A 17,156-nucleotide genomic window follows, 5' to 3' on the forward strand; every position below is an offset into this window, starting at 1 on the left:
ATTATAGTACAATCGACATAGTAAAATGCGAAAAATAAAATGAGACAAGGATTTTATACGATTGAATGGAGATGAACTTTAATACGCTCAACAATATTCATATAAACAGAGAGAGAGAAACATTCTGTAATATAAAAACACAGGAATAATTTAAAAAAATTTATATTCGAAGTTATATCGAATTGTAGCACATACTCTCTGTCAGGAAATAGATAATTAGTGATAAATTATCTTTTATCGTGAGCTAAAGATCCCATTTCTTGCCGCGGTGTATCGGTAAACCATCGAGTATGTTTCTTTAATCCAAGTTTCCTGTAAACATTGGCTGAATGGGTTGGTTGGAATGGGATGAAGGATAACGATAAAGGTGGTCGATGATGGAGAGGATCGTAGACCAAGACTTGTCGTAAAAAGGGCCATAAACGCGCCAAGTGCCCTTAAGGCTCGTGCGCATGTCCTCGCTCTCCTCCGTCGAAGGACGTTTCTTTCGACCCCTTCTATAACGATCTGTCATTTATCCTTGATGCTTGTCCGCCCCTACTCTCCTGCCGAGATCCAATCGGCGAGATAAATCGAAGCGTAGAGAATAAATCGCTTCCGTAAGCACGTCGCTCTATGTAATGATCGAATCTATCGAGAATGTCGTCCTCATGGATGGCTTCATAATGTAATGAGATAAATCGCTCTTTGTTTATCTCTATCTTTAGGCGTAAGTAAAGGTTCGCAGTAGTAATATCAATGGTTGGTTAGACAGTATTGGAAACACAAGTATTGAATAAAAAATTAAGTGTTTTATTATTGAAAAATAATTATTATTGTAATATTGTAAAAAAATAAAACTTTGTCAATTTTCTTGTTTCTGTGATTTAATTTGAATTATAGCAAACAATTTTTTAACAAATATTTTCTATTCTAAGGGATATAAAAGTCCTATGAATTATAAATTTACTTTATTCACGATTTATTTTTAATTGATAAATTATTCTTTAACTATTATTTTTATTTTTGTTTTATAAATTTTTTAGTTATTATTTCTGTATGTGTAATGTCTCTCTTTATGTTTATTTTAATATCTATACAATTTTCATATTTTTTTATCTTTTATTGCCAGCATAATTCTGTTACACACTGAACTTTTGTAGGGAAACTACGGCGACATATCGGAGCGAAAAGCTCTTAGGAAGAAACTGGGGTGCAAGTCGTTCAAGTGGTACCTGGACAACGTTTACCCGGAACTCTTCATTCCGGGCGAGGCAGTCGCCTCTGGAGAGGTAAGACTATTCCACATTCTCCTCTTGAACGCTTTTTTTTAGCTGCTGACATTACGCGGCCCGAGAAATACTACCAACCGGAATGAAGGAAGAGAAAGCGGAAACGATGAGGGAACGACCGGTTCCATCTTTAACGACGTTGCCGTGGCTTTGATCCATCAAGGTGTCGGGTTATAACATTCGAAGGCTCTTTGTGAAAGGAAATGTAGTCAGTTAGATAGATAGAGTCATCAAAAAAGAGTCAAATTATTCTTCTTTTTTTGTTTTGTTTTTTATATAAGCTACGAATATCTTGTTCACCGTGATATTTGTTGTTATAGTAATACTTTTGATACATGATAAAAAAATGAAATTCTTTACCTCATTATATCTTTTTAATTAACTTTTTGTTAAAAAAAAAATGTTTAAGTAAGAAGGAATTTCGACAAATTCAGCTTAAATATTATAAAGCGGTAAAATCTTGTTCTTCGATTAATTAATACATTTCCTCGAGTTTGAATATTAGCAGTAAGAGGCGTTGATCGATGTCGACGATCTCATGACACTGGAAACATGCCGCTTTGATTGCGAAACAATGTGAATCGTGGTTGGGGCAATTGCGATCGGATTGCGGATGAAGGCTTGTCCGATATCTAATCGGAAATCGATTCCCACAGATCGATATTATAGATTCTTAGGCTACGTAGTATAGCAGGTTTTGCCAATGCAACTTGATTACAAAGCAAACGCCTTTACAGAAGAAGTTGTCTTTCGTTCCTCTGTAAAAGCAATCCGGAAATTTTTCTTCGAACATGTCCATCGCACCTGATCTTTTCATGTTGATGTTAAACATTAAATGTTTTGTTTTAGAAAAATAGGATTCAAAGTTAAATATGATAAATGAGAAATTAAAAAACTAACGAAAAACTAATAAGCTTTTTATAAACTCCTTTAATTGAAACAAATTAGAAAAATATAAAATTAATAACGTTTAGTACAGGCTATAGGATTCAACGCTGGTTATTAATTAGCGCAAGAATCTTCTTAATATTAAATATCTATAAACCTTGGACGTTTGAAACTCATAGTTTGAATCTTCTTCAGCGATATTTCCCCCTAACGCAGCAATTCGAATATTGCATTGCAAAATAGTATCTTCAAGTTTTTCCTCTCAAAATTAATAAGCTGATTGGTGATGAAAACTTAAGCTCACAAAGTCGACGCCTCTACATTGAACAATATATCGTATGCCAAATTTTGTGCAGAATTAATATGTTAAAAATTTAGTCAAAAAGTTAAAACAAGAATTGAAAGAAAAATTTGTGTCATGTCATTTCGACAGTTGATTGAATAATAATGATCACATTAAAAGTAGAATAAGCGGAAAATGATCAAACATCTAAGTTTAATCAGACATTTCATACATTTTCATTGATAAAAGTAATTATATCTTCATATCATGAAATGTGATTAAATTATTTTATTAAATCTCTCTCTCTCTCTCTCCCTCTCTCTCCTTAATCGCTAATTTTATTTTCCAAGTAGAAAGAAATATATTATTCTAATCGATCTAAATTTTTTTTAATACTACTGAATGAAGGCAAGAATAATAGACAAGATATCTAGTCACAAAACTTTATTAATTAATTAGGAACCGAATCTTTTTCGATGCTGCATTACACTATGATAGATTTCACGATGATGCCGGTTGTCGAGCTCCATATTCCAGGACTCATTGATATACTGTGAAAGAGGAGCGAGAAAAGAAGGAGAAACGGGAATGCAGTAGCAAAAGCGCAGTTGTATCCCGATGCGCGCGAAATTTCAAGCGGAGCTGTCTTTTTTTTCCCCGTAACCCTCGTTTTGCTGTAAAAAAAAAAACGTGCGCATAAATATCGAGCAGAGGCGACGAGCGACAGACTCGTCAAAGCTACACGCGCGGTACACGCGAGCCATCCGTGCGAACCCGTCACGACTGATAGTGCATTAATATCGCTCGGACGCGCGATTCATGGCAAACGATCAATCACGCGGAGATTTATTTCCGTTGTGTTGTTCCTCCCTTTTCTTCCTCGCCCCTTCGTTCTTCTCTTCCTCCTTTTCCTGTATTCCGTCTTGGTATATCGGTAATTACGGAATGATTGTCAAATCTCGTTGCGGTTGCAACGAGACGATGTTGTCACCGTTGGATTATTCACAGAGACACGGGGTAATCCAAATCGTGAAAAATACAAATCGTCATGAAATATAAATGAAATAACATGCAAGAGAACGAGAAAAATAGAACAGGAACGTAAATTCTTGCCTGCTTTATTAAGTTCAATGCCAGCGAAAAACTTATAAATTTGTATGTCGAAATCGGTCTGCTCTCGTCACAAATGTAGAAATTTATTCGCGATATCGCACCATTTATCCACGTTTGATTTATTCACGGCTGTTTCCAGTTCCAGTAACCGCTTCTGCGCGTTTAATCAATCTTTTATCGGCGTCTCGTCGCCGCCAATATTGTTGACGTGTTTTATTAATCAATTCGTTTCGATATGTACGCGATTCGAGGCACAGACTGTTAGTTATTTCACAATTTATTTTCACCGCGTTAGCTACCCGCGTCACTCCGTTCCGCTGCATTCGTAATTGCAAAATGATTGCAACCGTTATCGAGGGATAAATCCGCCTTCCCAGCTTGGGATGGGGTACCTTGCATTTCCATGCGGATCGTTACACGTTACTCTCTTCACATGCAGCGTGCCGCTCCGTGACAAAGTCACGGTACGTAGGCACCGGTATTAACGACGTTGCACCGACGGATAAATTGCAGCGTCACGCGACACGAATATTTCATACTTCATCATTCTTCCTCTCTCACTTTCCTTCCAATTTCCTTTTGTTCCTTTAATTTTATCATAAGCCAACAGTGCATTAACCCAGCAACCGGTGCGCCGGTGTTTAACACAATGTTCAACGCAGTCGCGAAGAAAGTAAAACGCTTGTAGCGTAAAGCCTTTTTTTCCCTCGGAGTTTTTGTTCTCGGAGAAAATCCGAACCTAGGAAATGGAAACGCGTCACCTCGAGAATTTAGCAAAAATATGAAATATATTTATTCACATTTATTTATCTAAGATTATCTAATATTACGTCGGTTACGATCAAATGATATTACTCATCGTATCATCCATACTGTTATAAAGTCTAATTTTGTTAAATTGATTCATCACATAATTCTGATCATCCCTCTCATTTACTATGTAACGATAATATATAACTTGAACGTTTTGCGCATAGATATTTCATTGTGTTTTGCAACACGACATTCGGTTACGTTGTCGATTAATCGTGTTATTGAATAATGCATCCTATCATCCATCCCCGCCTATTTTCAACCCTATGTAGAGAATCGTAGCGTTTCCCTGGCGGGGGGTTAAACCTCGGCTTGCATTACAGGCGTCACAGTGTCACGCGACTCAAATATTTCGTGCTCGTGCCCATCCCCCTTACTCTCATTTATCTCTGTCTACCCTCCGCGCGCGCTCTTTCTCACCTCGGCCGTCTCTTTTTCACGCCCGGTCTCGGCACGTCTCGTTATCTTCACACTTCACTTGAATTTCTCGTATCAGGATCATCTTCGTCCTCCGCGCCTATCTCCGCGCACGCCGTGTAAGATAACCGGGCATACTAAAGTTCGCCGTACCGGAAATTCTGAGTAAGTTTCGAGCGCGCGTCTCGTTGCTCCCTTATCAGGGAAATATTTTAGCTTTTAATAATACCGAAAGCTATTAGGGACGTGTGTCGTCCGGTGATAAATATATCGTTTTATAGAACTTGATAGAAGATTTACATAATTTACGAAATAATTTTATTTACGACAACTACGATTCGAAGGCAGAAATTAATTGATATCATACAAAAAAATGGAAATGTATTTAACTCTAATTTTTACAAGCATATATATATGTATATATGTCGAAAAAAATATATGCATATCGTACACTTCATGCTATGAAAATAAAAATAGACGGAATTTTTAGAATTAAATATATTTCTACTTTTGAGGAATATGTGTGTTAATAAAGTTATAAATGTCGCTACTTTTATATAAACATTCTTGGAAGAAATGAAGAAACATGTGTGCATCGATAGAATTAAAATATTTTAAATTTTAAATTTAAAAGTAAAAATAGAAATTAAAAATATTTTAAATATCGCACATACATACCAATTCTCCAATACCATTTCTTCCAAGATACAGGGTTGGCCATATTCGACGGAAAGATGTTTTTTTTTTCAATCATGGGAAACGTCGTTACTCGAGCTAACATCTCTGTCAAAAGTTACAGTGTTTGCCAGATCTTTCCGTCGAATATGGCCAACCCTGTATATATCTATATTTAGAAAATAGCGACACTTACAGCTGATTTTTTTCGATACATTAATCTTTACTTACACTTAACGTATATCTATTTTTGCACAGAAAGACAATGAAAAAATTATGTGTTTAGCTAAATTTAAATTTTTTACTCCTCAACTTCTCTGCCATATTTGTAAAAATGAAGCGCATGAAATCCGACATGAAACTCTTGATTTTATTACTGCAAATTATATAGATAACATATTATAGTAAACTTAGGACTAAACTTTGGATAGGAGATTTATTTCTCTCGTTCATCATACTATCTAACTAATTTTCATCACACTATCGAGAAATTAAGAAATCGACAGTTATGTATACGTTTCTGTATTTCATTGCATTTCATTTTACGTATAGTATGTTTGTTGAGGATGAAATAGCATTGAGATGTATGCTCGCATAGTGTTTCGTACGCACGTATTCATGCGCACAAATTGTGGCACTCCGTCGCGTTGTTTGCGAGACAAAAGCCACTGGTCATGGCACCGCTGGTTCTCGCGAATCACAATTTCACGGCGCTGCCGACATGACACACGGTATGTACACGCGTTCCGCCGTGTGAAGGCAATATTCCGATCGAACATGATAATAAAAAGCAACGGAATTCGAAATAGTTCGGGAGTTCGAAATACTATCGACCAATCCCCTTGTTCTCCACCGCTTTTTACTTCCCTTGTCTTCTCTCTGTCTACCCTGTCGTTTGTTGCGATCCACTCACGTTTTCCCTTGGATAAGGCAAAGAATGCATTTCACTCTTTCCCGTTTCTTCCTTTTGTTTTCTTCCGCCTTTCTTTTCTTCCTCTGTCCAAACGCACTGACACTGGCATTTACGAGTGGGTGGAATAGGCAAACTAAAACGAAGCATCGCGGAAAAAGAAGGAATATATAAAGGATGGGCGCGCATTTTCGCGAAGTAGCATTTACGTGGTCGCGCACTTTGGAATGCGATCCATGCCACACACGAAATAACAATTTCGTCGTTTAAGTTGCACGGCGTGAACCGGCAGAACTCGTTTTTTGTCAATCCTAGATTATCCGCACGCAATCATTTGTTCTTCCAAATTGTTACTATGTGTTGTCGAGAATATCGAGATGTTTGTTCCAAAAAATAGGAGATACGTATTCACGCGTAAGCTTATTTTCTTGTAACATACGTACGATCTTGGATAGTAGACTCATCTCTGTCTTTATTTTAATACACGTAAACTCAAAAAGATTCTCAAATTTTACATAATTTATTTAATTAATCACTAATCTAACATGAATCTTTAAATTTGAAAGTTTTAATAATTTCTTTTAATATTAAAATGCCTGCAAAACATTTTATCATAATTTATACATAACGCTGACAAATAATCAATACTACGTAGAACCAGTATTTCTGCAATATGCTTCTAGCTAAATAAATTCGACTTATTTAAAAAATTCCAGATTCTTTAAAACAACAATTTCGAAATCTGAAATTTTTATAACAATTGCCGTTTTCGATTGCATTTCGAAATGCAATCGGCAATATCACAATAACAGAATTTACGTGCGACAAGGATTTTGGACTTTATTGTCGCATTGCACACAAAATAACAATTTCGTTCGAGGCGAAACTTATATTCTCACTGTCTTCCGTCCGAATCTCTCTCTCTCTCTCTCCCTCTCCCCCTCTCCTTTTTACTTTTTATTTGCTTTCGCAGAACCGGCTAAATCACGCTCGACCTTCCTATCGTAAGGGAGGAAGAGGGATGACTGGATTTATAGTTCACACGGTTCTACGACGGTCCAGAAATCGTACACGACGTGAATAATTTCGAATGTGCACGTGTTTCTACGTACGTGCAGGGGAGGGCGTATATTTCTCCGGGGGTATACCACGATTTTTGAGTCGTTCTACGCGAACTGCATGGATTTCCTATGCAAAACCTCATGGAATGATAAAAACGCAATGCAGAACGCGATTTTGTTTAACCCTTACCCTAATCTTGCATCGATCCCACGTCCTACGATATGATTTTTAATAAAACATTTGTAATATCTTTGAATGCAGTGCTTGTTACATGTACAGGAATCAGAGTCGTTGAACCGGCTTTTTATCCTATGAGAAAATAATTGACTGCACACGTTATAATTCAATTAGGTATGAAGTCGATAATTTTCTCATAGGGTAAAAAGTTGATTCAACAACTCTGATTCATCCTGTATAATCTTTCTAGAAATATTCTTGAAAAATCACTGTTAACATTAATAAATTTTTTCTCATACGTACGAGTGAATGCAGAGATTTACCGGGGAAAAATGAAGGAGACACGTTCTTCTTCGGATTATAAAATAATGAGGTATGAAATTCAAAAAATGTCCGAAATACGTGACTTTCCGCGGTATTATATTATTTCGAGCTCTCCAACTCTCTGCAGAGTTAGGATCGTAAAGTTGTCTAAATACCAGATCACATTTCTCATTGAGTTCACTAAGAGCCTTCGAGCTACCTTTAATAATGCCAGCGGAGCAGGAGCTTTGAAAATTTTATCGACCTCCAGGATACCCTGGTTATAAATCACGAGTTTTTATTCCAGTCGACCGACGATGAGGACGCCGACGACGAGGACAACTCCTACGAGGAATATAGACACAGGGGTGGGGCGGGATAGAGGAAGGGAAGGGAATAAAGATGTTCACGTTGAAACTGCAACGACCACAGAATTCTTGCATGCAGTGAAATCAGGACTGCTGACCGAGCGCCGTAACTGAATGCACCTGCTGTTACACGCAGGCACATGTGCACACACGCACACGCACACACACATTTCCACATACACACACACACACACACACATGCAACACGCACCACACGTATATACATCGTATGGTTCAGTCGTGAACACACGCGTCGGACCGAGCGAAATACGAGCAGACCTCATTTTCAATTTGTTTCCGTCTATTTGAAAAATGGAGAACGCAATCCGCGGTCCTCGCTTTGCCAGACATGCATACCGCAGAATCTGTGCATGAAAAAAAAAAAGAATCATTGCGCAACGAGGAGCGTGACTTTTCTGCCTTTTTATACTCTGTTTCAGAATTCTCGCGAGAGATTGAGTCAACGAATCTCGTTACCAGAAATACAAAAACATGGATTTATTAATCTAATTATTACATTATTTTACAGATATAAAGCATATAAAAGCGTCGTGTGTATTATTATAATCTGATTTTAATAAGGCAGAGCGTCAACGATTTTTGCATCGACATTTCGAACTGAATACTCATTCGCATTTAATTCGATCGAGAATAATTTTCCATTTTAATTCCAAAGTTTCACGATGAAATGTCAAGTCGAGGAAATAACAAAAATATTAAACAGAAATGTCGAAATGGCACATCGTTGACGTTACTTTCTTTCTCAGTAATCTGTTTATTAATATGTACATATATTCTTGGGTATTACTAACGGTGCGACGGATACACGCTAATGTACGAAAAAATTACTAACAACAAACAGGTCCGAAACCTCGGCGAAGGCGGTAACACCTGTCTGGACTCGCCCGCTCGCAAGGCCGATTTGCACAAACCGTGCGGACTGTATCCCTGTCATCGACAGGGTGGAAATCAGGTACAATAGACATCCTCCTGAAAAATTTCCTTCACCACAAAACACATTGTCCCATGAAATGCTTGTCCATGCTTGATGTGTGCAACTGTTGTCCTCAAAGTTCAAAACGGAAACACGATTTTTGTTGAATTTCATTTGATTTTTACATTCTGCTATGAAGCTGTTTCCACGCTGTCACTGGCGTTTGCAAGTATTATACATAGGTACGAACTTGTGACTATATTTCGAGACGTTTACCGTTTGTTACGATAGTATATCCACTGTAGAATAACGTATTTTATTCACAGTGTCTAAATTGATAATACGTACGTAATAGAAATTAAAGATTCTGTGAGTAATCAAATTTCGGTCATTTGATTTATAAATTGAATTGTAGTATAAATCAATTTATAAATCAAAGAATTTAGTATGTATGCGACCGGTGTGATGAACTATATTGATTGATGGCAATCAATTGTTCTGCTACTCGACGTACAAAATGACAATTGAAAAGTTGCTAAAATTAAATAGTTGTTATTTTGTTAACAAATGAATAGAAGAGAAAGAAAATAAAATGAATATCACCTTGAGAAATTTATTATTTTGATTAGGTAGGCAAAAATCTATATTTCTAAATTGTACAATATAAGTAGTTATAAATCAACATTATAAAAAAAACTTGGCTTTCTATGACTCACTATTAGTAATATATTTAGAATATATTATTGCTACGAGCAGCATGAAAGTTTATCTAAAATGCTTTGAAGGCAAAATTATTAATATTAGCAAGTGCATTGATAATTTTTAAAAGTGTCTCGATTAATTGTTTTTTATCAAGTTCAAATAATTATTATTTTAAAAACACATGTTTTATATATACGTTAACTAAACGAACTGTTGGCTTTCTTATAATTTTTGTATTTTTAATACATGTTATCACATACGTTCCTTTTACACTATTTAATAAAAATGCTTCTTCTACAGTACAGTATTTAATTCATTCTGTTTTATTCGCTTTTATCTTTTTTACTACAAAATAATAGCTATTTAGTTTCTGCAAAATTTTCCAATTGTCTTGTATGAACTGATTGTTTTGGCTTTCAGCCACGGAACAACGATAGCTCCTGTTAGTCACTGCGAACCGCCGGTATTTAGTTTAATTATTATCGTATAATCCTGCGTGAATAAACAACGTACACGGATTGAAATCGTTTCGAAATGTGCGTCTCGTAATTCCACTGCGAAGCTAATTGTAGCTACATACCAAATTACTAGAAAATCGAGTTTCCGTTTCATTGGCGATACATATCGATCCATTATCATTTCCCCAACGACGGCCGAGTGCCTAATCGCACCCGCGCTTGTTCATTCAATGCCATGTGTGTTCGCGCTTCCGGCTGCTTGGATATTCTCGAACGTGCGCTGTCGCACAAAATGCTGGTGGATGAACGAGTCTTTCACGTTCCCAGAGTAACCGTGTGAATTTCTCTTGAATTCTAACGCAGATACGACAAGTTACTAGCGGAATGTGTATAGATTCATCAGGGAAAATCGAAGACCTACATCAGCCAGTGGGCATGTATCCCTGTCACCGTCAAGGCGGCAATCAGGTACACATTCGCGAACCCGTCAATTTTCAGCAAATCTTAAACAATACTAAGCTGAGTTGAAAACGATTTGTGACTAACGATCTAACGATTCAACGGACATTCATGATATCACCGATCGAAGCTTTCCTAATCGTTCGATAGATGGATGGCAGGCATATTTCTGATCTAATATCTGGTTTCGGGGGTTGTAAATCTACGCGACTTGTAAAAATAATTGATCCTTGGAACGCATGTGCGATCGCGTGCATGCTAACCTGGCCACTAATCGCCCTGCGTTTCGACGCGATTAGTGGCATCGCTAAATCTGGTGCAGGTGCTCATCAATCCATGTCTCTACTGCCTCTCCGGTGAGATGACCCCAATTGCTGCCTTTTGCCACGATTTCTTACCATGTTATCATCATTTCTCACATTGATATAGTAGACTTAGATTTAATCATCGACTTGGCTCCTCCCACGTACAAGAGTGAGAATATCAAAGTGCAAATATCGTCTAAATATCGCATGGACTTGAACATTTTTACAATTCTATCCATCCTTTTCATCTTTTCACAAATGTACATTTCATCTTTCGTACGTGTGTCGTACAATATTTTATCGCACGCAACTTTCAACTCTGAAAACGAAGGCTCGGTAATTGGTTTGATAAAAATAAATCCGAATATAAAAATGTAAACTGTTCATCACGGTTTTCGTGTCTCTTTTTCTCTTACCTACGTCGATGACAAACGGCAGCGGCAATTTCATCAACGACCTACCTCCGTTCATTTATTAGCGAGCTTACGCTTGTCACTCGACGGAATCGAGCGTAACCATGTAAATCCGTGCTTTATCTCGTTTCTTGCACTCGTTCGGTCGATCGCGCGGTCTGTTATTAGAGCTCCCACACGAAACACGCGCACGCGTGCGTAGGTATTTCCGTATTTCCGTATTTCCGTATTTCCTGTCTTTCACGTACAAGCACGTATATATACGTGTACGCGAATACCGAAACGCCCGGCGTTTAACAACCGTGGCGACCGGTTACAACCAAAAACACAATCAGTCGGCGGTGCTTGCTTAGCCCGGTAAAGCGCTGCTTTAATTTAGCTGTTTGCCCTCGCAATTAAGCCGCGGTTTCACGGCAATTACGCTTTCGGTCGTCGCCCGCGTGACACTGATAAAGTCACGACTCTCTGTGTTACGTGGGGGAAAAGGGACGCAGCGCTGGGATGCACATCGGCGATTCGGGATCAGTCGTGAGCGCGGATGATGGAAGATGAATAATCGTATCATCGGATGGAAGGCGAGTGCATCGCGAGAGATAGCCGTTGCGGTCGCCGGATGGTCAGTTTACACACACACACACACATACTACAATGCATATATCTCCTCCCCCCCTTCTCTCTCTCTCTCTCTCTCTGTATACATAGAATTATCATCATGCTCAGGAATCATGATATAACATCGCTATCCCGCTGTAATCACACTATATATTGCTGAATACAATGCGCACACCGATAACGCGAAATCCTATCGCCGTTGGCAATTTTTCAATTTTCTTTTTCTTTTTCTTTTATCACAACGTGCGAAAAGTAAGTGAGCGGTTAGAGAAATCGCATCAGAGATAAGCATGCGAGATGGACGTAGCAATGTGCGTTAGATAACACTTGCATTATATGTACTTCGGGCAACGCAACATAATATACTCTGATTTGAGTGAGAGTTTCAGGCAGAATGGAACGCGGGTCGTGCATGGCTAACGACGCTTGATGATACATGTGTGCGGTGAATGCTTGCTTCTCGTTATCCCCCGTACCCACTATCCCCTAATTATACTTGTAAAGCACTTCAAAACAACTATATTGTCGACCCGACGGTTCTGACAGCCGCAGTTCCAATTCACAGTCCGCGCTCGTTCATTGTATTAAATTAGTGATAATTATGATCGCGCGACATACATGCAGTATGCGTATATGCAGATCCGCGACATGCGCCGTTATTTTTTTCAGTTATCGCGTTATTATCCGCCTCGTGTTTTTTTTTTTTTTTTTCTAAATGTTTTCCCTGAAACGAACTGTCGTGACTTCAACGAGCGTCTGAATCTCGCTTCGGCGATCGACACGGTGAGTTAGAATCGCGCAAAGAATATTTCATGAGCGACACGTACGGCTCGAGGCTTGGCGTACGCTTGGCGCTCGCTGTCCATTCCAGGCAGTTGGAATTGCACAAACAACGACGATCGGAGCCGGCGCGGCGTCCGGTTAGATAAGCGCAATTTCGAGGGCCACCGGATTCCATTATCGGGCGACCGGCGCTCATTACGAGAGCCGGATCGCTTTGACGCGCTTCCGCCGCGCCGCACGCGTTCACCTTCGTGCAAACCCGTGCAAACCTGCACATTGCCCGCGGTAAATAACCGTTGGTCGCATACGGCACGGCACGGCATGGCACGGCACGGCACGGCACGGCACACGTTCGTTAGCTCACTCGCGCACGATCGCCCGGGACAAGTTATTTTACAAGCGGCGCGTGCAATCGATCGGTCGGCAGCACCGCGAAAATCCGCGTCTACCCGCGGTAGTCGTGCTCATGATAATACACCGGTACAGTGAATACGCTACGCTTATATTTTCACATCCCGCGAGCACGCAATGCGACAGATTAAATGCGCGGAACGAACGATTTTACGTTTTTGCATTATCGCGGTTTACGTTTTTGCCCATATCTCTGATTTTGTGAATATTATTGTTTGATCGGAGACGAATTGTGTTGAAACAGGCACGAGCGCTTTGTAAACCGTAGAGAGATGAATTCATACATATTAACTATTGAAAATTTTATCCGAATTCTTTTACATTTTTACAATAACAAAATATCGCCGTGTGTTAATGTGAATTTTATTAAAAGCAATTCTTTATTCCCCGATTGATTGTTCATGCAAAATTTTGTTTTTGTTTTTTTTTTTTTTGTTTCTTTTTCCCGTGGCGGCTGTTAAAATCTCGTTGGTCGTAGACGAGGCTGCAATTTTTGGAAATATTAATCTCAAGATTGTCTGTCGCAGTACTGGATGCTCAGCAAGACGGGCGAAATCCGTCGAGACGAGTCGTGCTTGGACTACAGCGGGAGCGACGTTATTCTCTATCCTTGTCATGGCAGTAAAGGAAATCAACAATGGATCTACAATCCTCAGGTAACCGTTCTCGAAACATTCTTTTAGCTCGCAAGAATTTTTACATTTAAATTAATCTCTCTTTAAACTGCTCTTCGAAGGAAAACTGGAATCATCTCATACTTTTGATTTTCAGACTAATCATATCAGGCACGGTAGCAGCGACAAATGTCTAGCGATTACAGAGAGCAAGCAGCAACTGGTGATGGAAGAATGCTCGTCCAATTCCCTGAGACAGCGATGGTCCTTCGAGAATTACGACCCATCGAAGCTGTGATACCGCGCCTTTTCGCGTCGTCATTCCCATAATCGCAATCACGCTTCTGATCGCGCCGGATCTTGGCTACCAGGGAAACGGTTCTCAATCGCCAAGACCCGCTTTGGTAGATAAATTTCGCGAATTCCGCAAGACATTGCGAAAATTCCTGCGGAACCGCTCGGAATCGCTTGATGGACCAGCTTAAACTCCACGCGTTTTCTCAAGGAACGAGAACGAAAGAGTCCATCATCGACTTCTCATCGACGAGCTTGAAATGTGTGAAACGAAAGATCGATCGATGCAACGAAACGTTTGCGAGAACAATATACTTTGAAAATTTTGTACTCGAGAAACTGCATTTAATTAGAATAAGTTCCGAGCACTGTATGGCGCTCGAATCGATTATGATTTGAGTTTCATATATTGATAGCCCTAAGTATTAAGAGTATTACGAGAGATTAGCTCGAACGTGATTGTGAACGAACGTGATTGTATCGACCATCGAAGTAGCTCTCGATCATCACTTTCGTTCATTGATCATTCGCGCTTCCATGAGGATCAAAAGGGAAGCGGAATGCTTGATATTGTCATAGAAACGACACATCGTGTCGATCTTAGCGAGCGAATCGTTAAGTATAACGAGTAGCGAATTATTTCCCTTTCTGTCTCTATATTACGGCAATTTCAAGAACGAACTGCAGAAATGTTTTCGACGAGTTTGAACGCGGCCGTTATTCTTTAGAAAAATCAAGTGCCAAATTTCAAATATTCCCATCTCAAGCTTGCTACAACCGAGGACAAACTCCTACAAAATAGCGAACCTACATTGCCGTTAATGAAAACACGTAGTGTTTGCGTGTACCGAATGACTTCGGAAGATTGTATTAGACGATATCTGCGCAATCGTGCCCTTCTGCTAACTCTTGGAGTGCCATGTGCGAGTTTGAGGGGAAAACGCGAAGAGAATTATAGCTCCCTTAATGCAAATTGCGTTTGAACAATTTGCATTGTTCTCATGCAACGGCTCATGAGATAGCATGCATCTTATGAGTAAAGATGGTTTACCTTCAAGTTATTCCCAATCACGCTTTTCTCAGTGTTCGAGAGAAATATTTCGAAAATGTATGCAATAACATCATTCACTAACGTCATTCTTCATATTAAAACATATTGCCAGACGTCAATCGGCAATTTGATTATCGATAGCATTCGTCGATCGTTCATAGTCTCTTTCTTGCTACCTCTTTGGAGGTGAGTTTTACATTCCAGATTCGCCGAGACGATGACGGTGATATTTCACGTGTAACAAAAAGAGAATATATGACATTTTCTTTTTAATTTTTAATTTAGATACTTGCGTAGATTTAATTAGAAACGCGTAAAGGAGGAGAGCGGTAAAACATTCCGGAGATGAATTGTTCGATTCTGTTTGTACAATACATTCGTGTAAGATACAATGTCTTGATGCCAGTTCAGAGAACGTAAGTACCGCCTAAGTAGATCTAAGAGAGTGTCATTAAGTGTATGAATATGTATGAATTATTAATCGTAAGCGGATCGTCTTCGCTTTCGACAACCGCGAACGATTCGCGATTCGTGAATCGGCGATTAGTTGGATGTGTAAATTCGCTAGGGAATACTTTATAAAAAGTACACTTTTATAAAGAAACATCGTTTCTTATAAATTTTAGCTACATATCACTATACGAGCGCGGTCAAGAATCGACGCGCGTAATACAGTCTTCGTATACAAGTAAGATTTAAATCTAAAATACATTAACAAGTCTTTACTGTTAGTTACGTGTTTAAAAATTTATGACATGTTCGCCTGAAAATGGTTCTAATTTAGTGGTCTAACAATTTTATCCGTGAAGTTTTCTAGATATTCAAATTTGAAAATGATTTTTGCGTGCCAACAAAATCACAAATATCGTGTTACGTGTGCAGAAATGCATAATTATTAAATCGACGATTGAAACCAGGCATTGGCCTGTATCATCATTAATTCTTCTAAAGAATCATGTGATGCAATTTTATTCTTCTTTTTCTTTTCTTTGTTACATTTGAAAACATAATTGTAAAATTTCATATGTCGAAGAAACGTGTGGCGAAAGAAATTAAAATATCATGTACATGGAACTTTTTCTTGACGGAAATTGAGAAAAAACGTACATAGTTCTATTAACATCAGCTGAATAAAAGGTTTCAGATATTGCATCGGGAAAATTGCAGAGTTGGCGCGGCTGCACTTTTCGCGCTAGGTTTTGCGATTTTGCGTGTAATTAATCGTGGGCGTGCGAATGCGTTACATACGTTTAACTACGAAAAATAATTCGCAAAGAAGGAGAGAAAGGAAGTAGCGAGCGCTGACCCGCGTACGAATGCGTGCTTAGTTAGACACGACTAACTAGCGATTCTCATTTTAGGATTAATCGAGTTTCTCGAAGCCGCAGTTTTGCCAATGCGCGATACGAGATACATATTTGAATAGCTTAGGGAGTGTGATTGTGTGAGTCGCGGATAATCTCGCGGATAATGCGAGAATCCGCCTCGCGATTCATTCCTAATGGTACGACGCGAGCAAATGCGAACGCAAGAGTGCAGGTCGAAGACGTTTATACAGATTATATATACGACATTTTCTACATTTGGTAAGGACGTTGCATATCGTAAGGACGGAGACGATTGATAGTAATTATAAACGCGACTAACGCGCGACCGCCGAAAGAAAAAAGACCCATGTTTCTCATGCACGGACCCGTCGCGCATTTAATTAATATATCAAACGTGCCTTATTTCGTGTACATATGAATATTATTATCATTATTATATCATTATTACTACAAACCTCTATCATAACGTGCAAGTATTTGTGTTGAATAAATCGATGTTGTTTTATGTTACT

The 17,156-nt window shown here is 38.8% G+C and overlaps 1 protein-coding gene across 3 annotated transcripts in view; it reads left to right on the forward strand.

Annotated features, from left to right (window-relative positions):
- Pgant9 (polypeptide N-acetylgalactosaminyltransferase 9) overlaps positions 1–17,154 on the forward strand; it is a 225,834-nt gene extending 208,680 nt beyond the window's left edge. For 2 of the 3 annotated variants that reach the window (XM_011064867.2, XM_011064870.2), the window contains 4 exons: positions 1,143–1,271; positions 9,143–9,253; positions 13,885–14,013; positions 14,129–17,154. In XM_011064867.2, the coding sequence (XP_011063169.1) occupies positions 1,143–1,271; positions 9,143–9,253; positions 13,885–14,013; positions 14,129–14,269 (510 nt within the window). In that variant the 3' untranslated portion in view covers positions 14,270–17,154. Of the gene's footprint in view, positions 1–1,142; positions 1,272–9,142; positions 9,254–10,737; positions 10,843–13,884; positions 14,014–14,128 lie in introns of all 3 variants that reach the window. The other variant, XM_011064871.2, reaches the window with a different exon arrangement.
- Positions 17,155–17,156: the final 2 nt, after the last annotated feature.

Source organism: Acromyrmex echinatior, chromosome 15, assembly GCF_024713525.1.
Source record: "Acromyrmex echinatior isolate Ae372 chromosome 15, ASM2471352v2, whole genome shotgun sequence".
NCBI classification, from domain to species: Eukaryota; Metazoa; Arthropoda; class Insecta; order Hymenoptera; family Formicidae; genus Acromyrmex; species Acromyrmex echinatior.